At 59.0% G+C, this 14,706-nt stretch overlaps 1 protein-coding gene across 2 annotated transcripts in view; it reads left to right on the top strand.

The window, feature by feature from the left end:
* TSC22D3 (TSC22 domain family member 3) overlaps window positions 1-3,230 on the top strand; it is a 55,874-nt gene extending 52,644 nt beyond the window's left edge. Inside the window, exons 1-3 of one of the 2 annotated variants that reach the window (XM_074963057.1) lie at window positions 569-900; window positions 1,029-1,080; window positions 1,969-3,230. In XM_074963057.1, the coding sequence (XP_074819158.1) occupies window positions 779-900; window positions 1,029-1,080; window positions 1,969-2,214 (420 nt within the window). In that variant the 5' untranslated portion in view covers window positions 569-778 and the 3' untranslated portion in view covers window positions 2,215-3,230. Of the gene's footprint in view, window positions 1-568; window positions 901-1,028; window positions 1,081-1,968 lie in introns of those variants that run through there. The other variant, XM_074963056.1, reaches the window with a different exon arrangement.
* Window positions 3,231-14,706: the final 11,476 nt, after the last annotated feature.

The raw sequence follows: 14,706 nt of genomic DNA, 5'->3' as shown, positions 1-14,706 counted from the left end.
GCCGGGTTTGGCGCGCTTGCAAGCCCGGGGAGAAAGGCGAAAAGCTGTTTTATTTTCCCGATCAACAAGAGGACGGGTCGGGGCCGGGTTCGTGTGCTTTGCAGCGGGCTCCTTGAACCGGGTCTGACTGAAATATTGGAAGCTGCAGAAATCTCGGGGGGGGGGGGGCGGCAGGTATTGGAATCCCGGACACTTGCGTGTCCAATGATGCAATGGTTTTGCAACATGCAAAACGACCCTCAACATCCGTGTGTATTGGGGGTAAAAGCCTCGGGGGGGGGGGGTGGTTAATGGCGCCGGGGGTCTACACTCAGCAGCTTCAAGCAGAGAACGAGACTGCTAGCAAAGCCCTTGCAGCGGGCGGAGCTCTCCAGAGCTTGTGTGTAGGGAAAATTCTGCACGGCGGAGTTAACCCCCCTTCCCCCACATACCCTCTCCCGACGCACCGTTTGCTGGGGGGGGGGGGGGGGGGCGCGGAGAGCTCCCTGAGCTCGCCCCAGGGTTCAGGGCGGGGACATGGCAGAGCCGCAGCCTCGCCCCACCCGGCCGCAGCCTGACACCATGTGACGCCAGCAGGAGCCTCCTATATAAGGTGGTGGCGCTCGGAGAGCCCCCACTGGTGCCTTCAGCCCGGCTCGCGCTTGTCGTTGTGCGCTCGTTCGGCCCCTGCCCGCCCCTTGCCCTGCGCCCGGCCCGCGGTCGGCTCCGTCAGCCCCCGAGCGCCCTGCCGATCCCGAGCGGCGAGAGCCCGCTAGCCCTGCCCCTGTGCGCCGTGGCCATGAGCACCGAGCTCTACCAGTCCGCCATGGAGGTGGCCGTGTACCAGCTGCATAACTTCTCCATCTCCTTCTTCTCCTCGCTGCTCGGCGGGGACGTGGTCTCCGTCAAGCTGGACAACAGGTAGGGGCCGGGCTGGGGGGCTCCGCGCGGGGGGCGCCGGGCTGGGGGGTGCAGCGGGGCTTGCTGCGGATCGGGCTCTGCGGATCGGGCTCGCTGCTAACTGGCCGCCGCCTTCTTGTGTCTTTCAGCGCCTCCGGAGCCAGCGTGGTGGCGATTGACAACAAGATCGAGCAGGCGATGGTGAGCACGGGCTGGGGTCACCCCGCGGCGCAGGGGCAGGGCCCCCTGGGCTGATGCAATACGTGGTCACCCCGCGGGACAGGGGCAGGGCTCCCTGGGCTGATGCAATAGGGCTCCCGCCTGCCCCCTTCCCCGGGATCGCTGCGAGGCGCACGCCCGCCTTTGTCTGCCGCTAGCGAAGCTCACTGACCGCTTCAGCACGCCGGGCGGGTCGGGGATCCCAAAGCGCAGGCGGGACCCCCGGGGGCGTCCCGGAGCCCCAGGCCCGCGCCCTGCAGCCAGAAAGGCAGGACACGGCACCCTCCCCCCCTTGCCCCTAGAGTGCCTGGGAGCTGGCAGGGGCCTTGCTGGAAAAGCAACAAGGTTCTTCTCCCAGCACGGTGGCTTCACTCCAGCCATGCCAAGGGCTGTGGCACATCAAACTCTAAAATTGTTTTTCCTCTTGCGGGGGAAAGAGCGCAGTGATCTTGCCCTGGCCTAGAGGGACGGTGTGCTTGGTAGCAGATCCCAGCCCCGGTGTGGCCGCTGAGCCCTGCTGAGAAGGGCAGAGAGCTGGGCTCAGAGACCTGCAGAAGGCTCCAGGGAGTTGTTACAAAATCTGCTGCATGTTGAACGGTGTGCAGTGTCCCTGGTAGACATGCCCCTTGCTAAACTGTGCTAATAGCATCTCTTGCTTCCTGCCCGATGAGAGACCTTTAGCCAGAGCCCCATAACCACTGACGCTGCTGCAGCCAGACAGCTGGATTCAGCCGGCTTAGCTGGGAGCTCAGGCTAGCTCTGAGCATTGGTGACGGCAGCACAGAGCCCAGCTGGTCCTGGACTGCAGCCGGAGTCCATAGCTGAGCTTGGGCGGAATAGTTTGGTAACCTGCCTTTGGTTGTCTCCTAGGATCTAGTGAAAAACCACCTGATGTATGCCGTGAGGGAGGAGGTGGAGATCCTCAAGGAGCAGATCAAAGAACTGGTGGAGAAGAACTCCCAGCTGGAGCGAGAGAACAGCCTCTTGAAAACCCTGGCCAGCCCTGAGCAGCTGGAGAAATTCCAGTCCCGGCTGCCGGCAGAGGGGCTGTCTGCAGAGGAGCAGATGGGCGGGGCAGCTGCCCCGGCCCAGCACACCGGGGGCTCTGCGGTGTAAGGTGGCTCTGTCCTCGGAGTGGGCAGAGCCACTGAACTCTTTCTACTTAATCTCCTTAAAAGTTGTTTCCTCCCTCATCTCATGTGGAGAACTTCCCAAGCTAGCGAAAGCTACGAGATGTGCCAGGGGCGCTGCCCCAGCTGCTGGGACACTGACTGGCTCTGAAGGAGCGAGGTGTCATGTTGGGACACAGCACAGCCAGAGGACCCCCATGGGGGGCCTCTTTGCACGTCCGTGAGAGTGCAGGGGCTGCACATCCGGTCATGTGCCCTCGCTGCACCGTTCAGCAGGGCTCCTGCTGCACTTGACAAAGACTGATCCTTGGAGGAAGCCAGTTGTTGCTGAGGAGAGATACAAATCTGCCCCTCCTGCCACCCTGGAATGGGCCTGGGGTAGGAACCAAAAACTGATCTCGTCAGCACCTTTGTGTTGGCGGCTGTGGACAGTGCATGGCTTGTGCACACCACAGGTTGGGGATTACAAGGAAAGCTTTGTTTCGTTAGTGCAGGGATCTTTATATCCTTAGCTGCATCTAAGGAACGTATACACACAACCACTGCTGGGGATGGCTACCGAAGCCTGGGGCTCGTGGGGGGCTCTATGGATGCTGCTGCCCATAGCTATATGCCTGGGGCCCGCTGGGGATTCCAGCCGAGTGTGGAGGCGGGCCGCTTGGATGGTGTTTGGAAATGGGTGACTGGAGCTGTCTCGCTGTGGGATAGATTTTTATACATAGCTTGGTCTGTGTACAGACCCCCCCAGGAGGGAGATTCCCCGTCCCCCAGCCCGCCCAGAGCAGGGCCACAGGACACCCACAGCAGAGATTTTATAATGAAACATGCCAATGAGACCCGCCTGCCGTGGACGGGGTGGCCCGGCCCCTTTGGGGCCGAGAGCCGAGGTTATTTGCTCCGTGAGCGTCCCCCCCTCGAGACAGCTCTCGCGGAGCGGACAGGGCATCGCTCTCGATGTTAGACTGTCAGAGCATTAACATGACTGTGTGAATCTAGCTAGAAATGGCAATAAACTCTACTTTTGATAATACATGCAGAGAGGCGTGTCTTTATAATGGGGGAAGGGCTGGGTAGTGGGAAGGGTGGGGGTGGGACTGTGTTGATGGGAGAGGATCAGTGCTCCTGCGGGAGGGGAAAGGATGGGGGGCAAACTCCAAAAGCTTTGGTGGGATGTGGGCTGAGGTTCAGGCTGCGCAGGGAGGGACTCCCTGGCCCCTGTTTGCAGTGACCAGATACAGGCCAGCTGGTGACATCTGTGGTGTGGTTCTGTCAGGGAGCTCCCCCTGCCCACACCCACACATTCCTGGGCTGCTCTCCAGTGGGATGCAGTGCCTTCAGCCAGTCATTGGAAACTCCCTTTAGCGCTGGATGCTGCTGGCTTCCAACGTGAAGCCCCTGAGTCAGGGGATGGGGGGGTGAATGGGGGAGTCAGTGATCCCAGCCCCCTCTGCATTTCGGCCTAATGGGCTAAGGCTTGGAGCCTTGTGGGGGGGCCCCATCCTCACTGCCGCCTGCGAGATGAGAGCAGGGGTGAGCCGAGGGGGTCTGGAGTGTGTGGTGGGTGAGGGGGCAGGTGTGCAGGGGCATTGGGTGCTGGCCTGTTACAAAAGGGAGACACGGGGGCCTGGAAAGGGACTGAAAGTGAGAGACGTGCACGGGTGCATTAGAGTCCTCATTCATAGCTCTGCTGGTGCCCCTCAATCCTGACCTGCACCCTCTAGTGTCCCAGCCCTGGGCTCCCACACAGCTTTATCGGTGCCCCTCAGTCCTGACCTGCAGCCCCTGCTGTCCCAGGCCTGGGCTCCCAAACAGCTCAAATCCAGTTTGAGAAGGATTTTCAAGCCCACAGAAGGGGACTGGTGCCCCTGGAGGAAGATCCTTCAGACGGTGCAGTCAGATGCCAGATGAGCAGCCGCCCTCTCCCAAGCTGCTGGGCTGGGCTGCGGGCGCTGCATGGAGCTGGCATTGGGGAGAGGAGAGGGGGGCTGTATGAGGGCGCAATGAGAGGGTCACAGCTCCTGGGGTAAAACAACGAAGTAAAAGAAGCAGTGAGAGACAAAAATGGATCCTTTAAAAAGTGGAAGATAAGTCCTAATGAGGAAAATAGAAAAGAGCATAAACTCTGGCAAATGAAGTGTAAAAATATAATTGGAAAGACAAAAAAGAATTTGAAGAACAGCTAGCCAAAGACTCCAAAAGTAATAGCAAAATTTTTTTTAAATACATCCGAAGCAGGAAGCCTGCTAAACAACCCGTGGGGCCACTGGATGATCGAGATATTAAAGGAGCACTCAAAGACGATAAGGCCATTACGGAGAAACTAAGTTAATTCTTTGCATCGGTCTTCACTGTTGAGGATGTGAGGGAGATTCCCAAACCTGAGCCATTTTGGGGTGATAGATCTGAGGAACTGTCCCAAATTGAGGTGTCATTAGAGGAGGTTTTGGAACAAATTGATAAACTAAACAGTAATAAGTCTCCAGGACCTGATGGTATTCACCCAAGAGTTCTGAAGGAACTCAAATGTGAAATTGCAGGACTACTGACTGTAGTCTGTAACCTATCATTTAAATCAGCTTCGGTACCAAATGACTGGAGGATAGCTAATGTGACACCAATTTTTAAAAAAGGGCTCCAGAGGTGATCCCGACAATTACAGGCCAGTAAGCCTCACTTCAGTACTGGGCAAATTGGTTGAAACTATTGTAAAGAACAAAATTGTCAAGATACATAGATGAACACAATTTGTTGGGATGTAGTCAACATAGTTTTTGTAAAGGGAAATCATGCCTCACCGATCTACTAGAATTCTTTGAGGGGGTCAACAAGCATGTGAACAAAGGAGATCCAGTGGATATAGTGTACTTAGATTTTCAGAAAGCCTTTGGCAAGGTCCCTCACCAAAGGCTCGTAAGCAAAATAAGCAGTTATGGGATAAGAGGTAAGGTTCTCTCACGGATTGGTAACTGGTTAAAAGATAGGAAACAAAGGGTAGGAATAAATGGTCAGTTTTCAGAATGGAGAGAGGTAAATAGTGGTGTCCCTCAGGAATCTGTACTGGGCCCAGTCCTATTTAACATTCATAAAGGATCTGGAAAAAGGGGTAAACAAAATTTGCAGATGATACAAAACTACTCAAGATAGTTAAGTCCAAAGCAGACTGAGAAGAGCTACAAAAGGATCTCTCAAAACTGGGTGACTGGGCAACAAAATGGCAGATGAAATTCAATGTTGATAAATGCAAAGTAATGCACATTGGAAAACATAATCCCAACTATACGTAGAAAATGATGGGGTCTAAATTAGCTGTTACCACTCAAGAAAGAGATCTTGGAGTCATTGCGGATAGTTCTCTGAAAACATCCACTCAATGTGCAGCGGCAGTCAAAAAAACAAACAGAATGTTGGGAATCATTAAGAAAGGGATAGATAATAAGACAGTAAATATCATGTTGCCTCTATATAAATCCATGGTACGCCCACACCTTGAATACTGCGTGCAGGTGTGGTCACCCCATTTCAAAAAAGATATATTGGAATTGGAAAAGGTTCAGAAAAGGGCAACAGAAATGATTAGGGGTATAGATCGGCTTCTGTATGAGGAGAGATTAATAAGACTGGGACTTTTCAGCCTGGAAAAGAGGCGACTAAGGGGGGATATGATAGACATCTATAAAATCATGAGTGATATAGAGAAAGTAAATAAGGAAGTGTTATTTACGCCTTCTCATAATACAAGAACAAGGGGCCACCAAATGAAATTAATAGGTAGAAGGTTTAAAACGAACACAAGAAAGTATTTTTTCATGCAACGCACTGTCAACCTCTGGAAATCCTTGCCAGAGGGTGTTGTGAAGGCCAATATTATAACGGGGTTCAAAAGGGAGCTAGATAGATTCATGGAAGATAGGTCCATCAATGGCTATTAGTCAGGATGGGCAGGAATGGTGTCCCTAGCCTGTTTGCCAGAAGCTGGGATTGGGTGACAGGACATGGATCGCTTGATGATAACCTGTCTGTTTATTCCCTTTGGGGCACCTTCCATTGGCCACTGTCAGAGGACAGGATACTGGGCTTGATGGACCTTTGATCTGACCCAGGATGGCTGTTCTTATGGGGTGAAGAATGTCCCCCTATCATCCCTTACCGATGCTCCTCTCTAGCTGTGAGCATCAGTGGATATTGCTGGGACGAACCTGGGGGAGCCATGCCAGGATGGGTCCTGCTGGGAAGAAAGCAAAAAGACCATTGTGTGCACGTTGGAAAGGGCTGGACCGTCCCTGTGCTGGAGCCAGGAGCCCAGGGAGGGCAGCAATCTGGGAATGCAAGGGGGTGCAGGGATCAGGATGCACTGACACTCAGGCTGATTGGGAGGTGCACCCATGGGCGAGCTCTGAGGGATCCTATCCACCAGGGAACAACCCTGTCCTGGCCCCTGGGGGCAAATGAGCAGCCAGGGCTTTGTCATTTCCAGAGCCCACCCCCCAACAGGCAAAGCACACCTTCCCTTCAGTCCCCAGCGGGGGAAGGGCACCTGGAAGAGACGCTGACCCCACTTCTTCTGTTCCCAGCACCCCAGCCTCCAGTGCAGCCTCTGACCTACCTGGGGTGACAGTGCCCCAGGCCCTGCAGTGGGCTGGCTTAGCAGTGTGGTGCCCACCCCTCCCCCTCCACCCGCTGCCCAACTTCCCAGCCCATGACCAGCTGTCACCTACCATGCTGCCCAGGGAGCTGCCCAGAAAGGGGCTTTCCAGCCCCAGCCACCTTCCCCCACAGCTGCTCTCAGCTTCAGGGCGCAAGATGGCTCTGCTTAGCCAGGTCTGTTCGATCCCATCCCCACCCACCCTCACTCCTGCTTAGGGGCCTGGGACTCCCCACTGGCATCACTCCAGGGCAGGACTGGGCTGCCGCATCCTGCCAGACTGTCACCCAGTTGCCCCCGTCCGCACTCTACCCCCGCCCATGCTGAGCCAAGCCCCCTGCGCCATGCACACGGGGACCTGCCAGGCTGCAGCTGCACGTGGTGCCGAGAGGCGGCAGCTGTCTGTGCGGCCAGTGGCAGCCGTCCCTGCAGGGCTGGAGGGAATGCTTCGGGCACCTTCAGGAGAGCGGCTCCAGGGTAACAAATGCAGGCACGGCCTCCTCTGTGCTCAGTGGGGCTTGGCTGCGGGGACACCTGGAGCGATGGGTCATGGAAAGAGGCAAGGAGTGGGGTGGTGAGGCTGGGTTGGGATAGAGGGCGAGCTTCCCAGGGAATGACAAGCAGAAAGAACCAGGGGGTGCTCTGCTGCTCCCTGGGGGGGTCACCTCCCAACGCCTACGCGCTACTCCCCTGGGCCCTCAGTCAATGGGCGCGTGAGCCCTTTTCCTGCCACAGTGTTGCATTAGGAGTTTGTGTGCAGGTGCTTGTCCACTAGGTCCCCTAAATCCTTCCCAGTCACTGCTCTCCTGGTCCCCAGCCTAGGGGTGCAGCCTGCGCTCCTTGGTGCATGACTTGGCATTGCATTTTGTTTGACTGGGCCCAGCTTCCCAGTGATCCTGCACCTGCTATGTGACTCAGTGCTCGTTACTGCGCTGCCCAGCTTCATGTCAGCTGCAAATGGTCCATGTTGGCACTGAATACACCGAACACAGAATGGAGCCCTATGTACCCCACTTCAACACCCTAGTTCGTGATGGCTCTGCAGCGAGAACTACATGGTGAGATCTGTCACGTCCCTAGTTCTTAATCACTACCCCACACAGGTTTAGGGCAAACTTGCAATGATCGTTTTGTAAGCTGACCATTGTGCAGTACTAAATCAAACGCGTTACAAAGGTCTAGTCCAGCTACATGGTCCGAATGCATCCTAGACAGACAGCAGGTTGGTTTGACGAGTCGCCACAAAACCCTGGTCCAGCCTTAAGGCTTTTTCGATTAAATCCTATGTCAGCTTTGCCATGATTTTGCCCGGCTCTGATGTCCCCTCCACAACAGAGTGACTGTAAGGGTGGGAGGGGTAACGCAGGTGGGAGTCGCAGCCCCATGGGGAACACCCCCTGAAATGCCCCACGAGGCTTGAACCCTGGTTGTGCTCGCCCTAGCGAGTGGCTGATGAAGAGTTGCAGGCATGTGGCTCATGCGTCCTCCTGCCCTTGGGCTCAGCACATGGGTGAGACAGGCTGTGCCTGCTGGAGCTGGGTTTGCAGGTGCCCCAGCGGGGGGGTCTCATAGACATCCCAGGTGGGTGTGTCACTGCTGATACCCGGCCAGCCTGCATGTAGTGATGGTGTCAGGCCACACTAGCTCCCACGGCTCAGAGCGTCCCCGGCTCCAGCTGGCTTTGTCACCAGGGCCCATAGCCAGGCTGAGCCCCCCAGCTAAACTCTCCTGGCTCCCAGCTTCCCAGCCCGCTGGGAAGGCCTGCAGCCCCTCGAAGTGCATGGCGCTGGGAGGTAGCACATGCTCAGCTCTGCACCTGGCAGGAGGTGCTGGACAATGCAGCTGCAAATGGGGGATCCAACAGAGTGGGGATGGTGCTCCCCAAGCAGCCGGTGAGCAGCCAGCCCTGCATGTCCAGGCAGGCTCCCCTTCCCCTGCACAGGGAGGGGCTCCACCCCACTCACACTGCGGGACAGAGGTGGCTTTGCCTTCCAGACAATCCCATGTTCCCCTTTCCCTGTTCATGCCTGAGTGCTGTCACCCCCCATCCCGAGGTGCAGGAGCCAGCACAGCCCTGCTCAGGCTAGAGGCTGACAGCCCAGCCCCGGGTCAGGCAATTTACAGATGCCCCAAAGGTGAGGGGTCGAATGGCAGGGAACCGTAGAGCCCCTGGCTCATGAATGCCAGTCATGCGTGCTGGGCACTGCCTGAGGGCTGAGCGCAATACAGCACAGGGGCAAGTGGGCCTAGAGAGTCCCTTGCAGACAGTTTCTAATGCAAAAACGCAGCACAATGGGGGTGCAGAGGGTGTCAGTCATAGCTTGGGCAAGGCCCAGGGCTAGACTAGGGGTGGGCTGTGGGCCAGGACTGAGGGGCATCAGCAGAGGCTAGAGCTGTGTGTGGAGCCCAGCGCGGGGACAGCAGAGGGGTTGAGGGGCATCGGCAGAGCTCGGGGGTGCCCAGGGCTGGGTGGGCACTAGGAGTTAGAATTACATCCATTGTTATAAGCAGAGGCTGCATTTCCGAGGCTGGCTGGGGATTCACCTGTGGAGCTGGCAGTGCCCAGGCCTGGGGGCGCTGGTAGGTGGCTGGGCTCCTGCTGGCACCTGGCAGCCCCTCTCCTGTTGCTGTTGGGCTCTGATGCCATATCCAGCACAGCTGGGCCCGGAGAGGTTTCAGAGCCAGCCCTGGGGAGTCAGTGATGCCAGGAGGGGAAGTGGCAGAAGAGCCACAGAGCTCCAAGATCATCAGTTCCCTGGGCAACGCTGCGCAAACAGACAAACCCAGGCCCAGCCGCGGGCATGGGGGAGGGGAGCTGCGCTCGCTGCGGATTTGGAGGGGACACTCCCCACCCGCCACTGCTTATGGCTCTGCAGCTCCCAGGTGCCACACGCCAATGCAGCCTCTCCCCTGTGCCCCCGGGCTGGTGCATCCCCGCCCCCACTGCTGCCAGCACACACACGCTGGTACTCGCACTGTGCACAAAGCGGGGTGCTAAGCCGGAGGTGCATTGTTTTGAGGGGGGCTGTGGAAAGCCCCTGAACCAACAGGAGCAGGGGCTGGGGCTCAGGCCTGGGATCTGCATCCTGGAGTCGTGCTGCTCGCTTGGCCAGCCTGGCCGGTTGGGGAATATGGCACGTTCTGGAGGGGCTGTGGCGCCCTCCCAGCCTGAGACTGTAACCGGCCTCCCCTCGTGTCTCCGTGACCTCGAGATTCTCCATCTGTCCATCCACACACTGTTTGTCTGTCCATCCACCCCCACACTGTCCATCTACACACACACACACTGTCTGTCTGTCCATTCAAACACCCTCTCCACTGTCCATCTGTCCAGTCATACACATCACCACCTTCTGTTCATACACACACGCACACTGTCCGTCTGTCCATCCACCCCCACACTGTCCATCTGTCCATCTACACACACACACACACTGTCTGTCTGTCCAGTCATGTGCACACACACAGTCTGTTTGTCTGTCCATCCACACACACACATACTGTCCATCCACACACACACTGTCCATCTGTCCATCCACACACACATGCTGTCCATCTGTCCATCCATACTCCTCAACTGTCCAACTGTCCATTGCTCACCCCCCATCCCCCGCTGTCTGTCTGTCTGTCCATCCACTCACATACAGCCCCTACAGTGAAGCCATATGGTTTGGGGGATCAGTTCAGTCACCACACTCACCCCATCAGACTTCTCTCCATCTCCCAGCACTCACTTCTTTACCCCACTGCTGCCTGTGCCCCCAACCCCTTCGTGCACCCTGTGTGTCCCCCCCACCCTCCATGCCCTCTGCACTAGCTGTTCCTCTGACTGCCGGTTCTGAGCCCCCTCCCTGCTGGATGTTCCCAGGGCAGCAGCATCACCAGGCAGGTGCTGGCAGGACGGGACAGCCCCAGGAACGCCCTCACTGGTATTTCCAGCTGAGCCCAACCAGCTGCCTGGCCTGACACTGCCTGACCCCACCCTGCTGCTGTCTGCGTGTGTCCCCCGTGTGGCTGGCGGTTCTGCCCAGCCCCGCTGCACAGCGCTCCTGGCTCAGCCCCAGCAATGCGGCTGCTGCTTCACTGCATGGCAGGAGATGGGTAAGCAGCTGCCAGGCTCTCAGAGGCAGCAGCACTGATCCAGGGTCTAGCGTGGCCCTGCCCGCCACAGATGGAGCGCTAGCCCACAGCCCCAGGGCTGTGCGGGAGGGGGCAGAGGCTTGGCACAACATGGACCACAAGGCTGCCCAGGCTGGCCCCAGGTCTGTCAGCCTGCTCCAGATCACACCTATCTTTGAGTGGCCTCAGGGGAGCATCGGGGGCGGGGGGGGTCTGTGGGGGGATCTGCTCACCCCAGGGGATGGCTTCAGCAGAGCAGCCTGCAGGGGGCGTGTCTCTGTAGTGCTGCAAGGCTCTTCCCGCCTGTGCCTGCCCAGCCCGGCTTCCTACCCCCTTTCTGCCCTCTCCCCAGAAGGTCCCCTGGAGACCCTGAGCTCTGGTGGTTTAGTGCTGCTCTCCACAGAGGCTGGGATATCAGCAGGCCACGAAGGGTTTACCTGCCGGCTTGGGGATGCTCAGAAGTGGCTTGATTTAGAAAACACAAGATACCCAGAGCCTGGGCAATGTTCTCCAGCCTGGCGTGATGTGGCTCCAGCCAATGGTGCATGGCCCACGGAGCAGATGGCCCTCCTGCTGGCTGCACGTGTGCCCACATGCGGGTGTGCGTAGCTGAGCATGGCAGCCAGCCCTGGCTCAGCCGTCGGCTCTGGCTCACCACAGCAGGCCACGGACAAAACGGATGGGTTTTCAGAGCTGAGCAGTGGCCAAAGCGCAGGGGCCAAGGCAGGGCAGCCCTCCACGCCATGGGCAGTGCCCTCTGCCCTGGGCATCGCCCCCTGGCCCAGGCGGCACTGCCCAGCTCCCAGCTCGCGCTCTGGGCATCGGCCTTCCCAGCCTGCAGGGGGCCAGGACTGCCTACATGTGTCAGGGACTTTGCGTTCTGCTCCCGCCCCCCACTGTCCCATTCACAGAGCCATTGGAGACATCTGTCTGTAGTCCCCAAAATGACATCTGCCCTGTTACCAAGGGACCGCGCTGTCCTCTCACGCTAGGCTAGGTAGGGTTAATGGCTGTCCCTGTGTCATTCACCAGCCCAGGCTGCAGCCACCTGTCCCTCCCAGTACCCAGGCAGCGTCCAGGCCCCGAAGGGTTAATCTGCCGTATCTGGATTCTCAGAAACGGCTTGTTTGTGAGAACACATACTTGCAGCTTGGTTGCTATTTTCCAGGCGTGGCATGACTCGGTGCCAGCCAATGGCCCGTGGCGCAGCAATCCCGTCACTCTCCTGCTGGCTGCACATGTCCCCACATGAGGGTGCCGCCTGTGTGTAGCCTAGCGCTGGCAGCTGGCCCAGAAACACCACCAGGGCTGGCAACAGGAAACGAGTTCACTAAGGCGGATGCCTAAGCCAGTGCAGCCTGGCGCTGCGCTCCCAGCCCCGCTGCACAGCTCCTGCTGGGGACCCGGCCTTTGCTCAGTGTCCTGGCTGTGTCCAGGCCCCCAGGGGTGAAGCAGCTGCATCTGATGTGGCTTGTTTGTGGAAACAAGAAGTACGCGCAGCATTGGCGTGAGATTTTCCAGGCATGACGTAACATGGCACCAGGCGTGGCGCCTGGCACATCAACCACCCTTCCTGCTGGCTGCACATGTCTCCCCATGAGGGTGCCACCCACGTGGAGCACCAGGCTGGCTGCTCTGCCTGGCTCAAGGCATGGGCGAGGGAGCTGGAAGGAGCTAGGTTGGGTTGTTAGTTGGGACACCCTCCCACTCCCCCAGCCCCTGCACTCGCAGACATCCCCCATCCCTGTCTTGCCACTTTACAATGCACTAAGCGCTGGATTTTCCCTGCAGGCACTCCCCCAGTGCTCCCATGCCAGCATGTCCCGCTCACCCCAGGGCCAGCATGTCACACTCACCTCGCATGGGTGTGAATGACAACAAAAGGCAGGGCAAGGGTCAAGACAAGTGGGGATCAGGCCCATGATGTACAGGGCATCTCCTCCGCCACCAGTGAAATGCAGCCACCTCTAGGGGAGGGCTGCGGGCTGGGCACTCAGTTGGCACGTTTGGGGTGGAATGCTGGCACAAGCTTCATGCCTGCTCTCCAGACAGCTTCCTTGATGGGGTCTCGAAGGGCTGTGTTTCCAGCCAAACCCAGCTCTGCCCCTGCTCCGGGGATTCTGGCTCAGGGTTGGCTCCATGATGGGAAGGGGCCCCTTCCTCTACCCCTCAGCCTGAGCAGGAGGAGAGCTCCTTGGACAGACTGATGCCCTGAGAGCTCTTGAAAGGCAGTAGCCAAGCTCAGCCCCTCACCACCACCCCCGACTCCCCCAGCCGGAGCCAGGGCAGGACCCTGGGCCAGCGCTCGGGCACTTTGGAAGGGCAGGTGCTAGAGTAGGGGGAGGGGTGGGGCCAGGACTGGCATAGCAGGGGAGCTGTGGGTCAGGAGTGAGGGGCAGTGCTGAGGGAGCCCAGGGCTAGAATAGCAGTGAGGCTGCAGGTTGGGCTGGATGGGCACAGGCAGAGCTGGGGGGGGGCCCTTGGCACTGAGCAGGACTTGGCTGCGCCCTACGGAGTGCTTGAAGAGAGCCCAGGGGTTCGTGAACACAGCAGCCAGAGCAGGACCCCAGCCAGGCTAGCAGCTACAGACCCTATCGTACCGCGTGGGCAGGAGAACAACAGGGAGGGGCCTGGGACATGCTAGGGGTTCTGCCCATCCCAGGGCCCTGGATATAGCCCCTTCCCCAGCCGGGTACCCCAGGCTGTGAGGCCCAGCAGCCCACAGAACATCCCCAGGGCCAGGGGGCAGGTTCAGCAGCAACCAGTGGCAGGAGCAGGGAGCAGCTCGGCCTGAACCTGCTCCTGGCACACTGTGATATTTAACAGGGTGGTGGAGACCCTGGCAACATGGGTGGCGAGTTCTATGGGCCCGTGGTGCCCGGGCACCAGGAATATTCCTGGCCCAGGGGTCCGCCTGACCCCCCACCCCCACGCACGTCCCCTGGCCCCACCTGCCGCCCCGGGTGATTTAAAACAGCCCGGGGGTGCCCGCCGCCCCCCGGCAGTGCAGTGGGGCTGAGCGGCTTCCTGCATGCATGTTCCACGTTGTTGCCGGCACGTCCTTGCAGCCCGGGGGGGCTGTGCCGCTGCGCGCTGCGCCTGCCCTGAACGCCCCTGCAGGAGCACTGCTGGAGGGGGTGCTCCAGGTAAGCACCGAACTCCCAATCACTTCCAGAGCCTGCACCCACAGCCCCTCCCCCCACACACCCTCCGACCCCCAAATTTCCTCCTGCACCTCCACCCCCCGCACCTTCTCTCACCGCCAAACTCCCTCCCACAGCTTGCACCCCTCACCCCCTCTTCCACTCCCACCCCCTGCCCCAGCCCAGAGCCTGCACCCAGCACCCAAACTACCTCCCAGAGTAAAGGAGGGCAAACTACGGCCTGCGGGACTGTCCCTTGAGCTCCCATCTGGGGAGGTTAGCCCCTGGCCCCTCCCCTGCTGCCCCGCCTGCCCTGCAGCCTCACCTTGCCACACCACCAGTGCTCTGGCCCGCCACTCCTGCCATGAAGCAGGGGGCGGGCGGCTGTGAGCTCCTGCTGCTCTGAGCGGCTTGGTAAGCAGGTGAGGGGGGAGCGAGCGAGTGAGCAAGTGGGAGGGTAGGTGGGGGTTGCATAAGGGACAGGGAGTTCCGGGGGGCAGTCAGGGGACAGGGAGCAGGGGGCGGTTGGATGGGGCAGAGGTTCTGGGGCGGGGGGGGGGCAGTCAGGGGACAG

Source organism: Natator depressus, chromosome 9 (genome assembly GCF_965152275.1).
Source record: "Natator depressus isolate rNatDep1 chromosome 9, rNatDep2.hap1, whole genome shotgun sequence".
Taxonomy (NCBI): Eukaryota; Metazoa; Chordata; order Testudines; family Cheloniidae; genus Natator; species Natator depressus.
The sequence above is the reverse complement of the archived record's forward strand: the minus strand, read 5'-3'. Positions and strand labels throughout refer to the sequence as shown.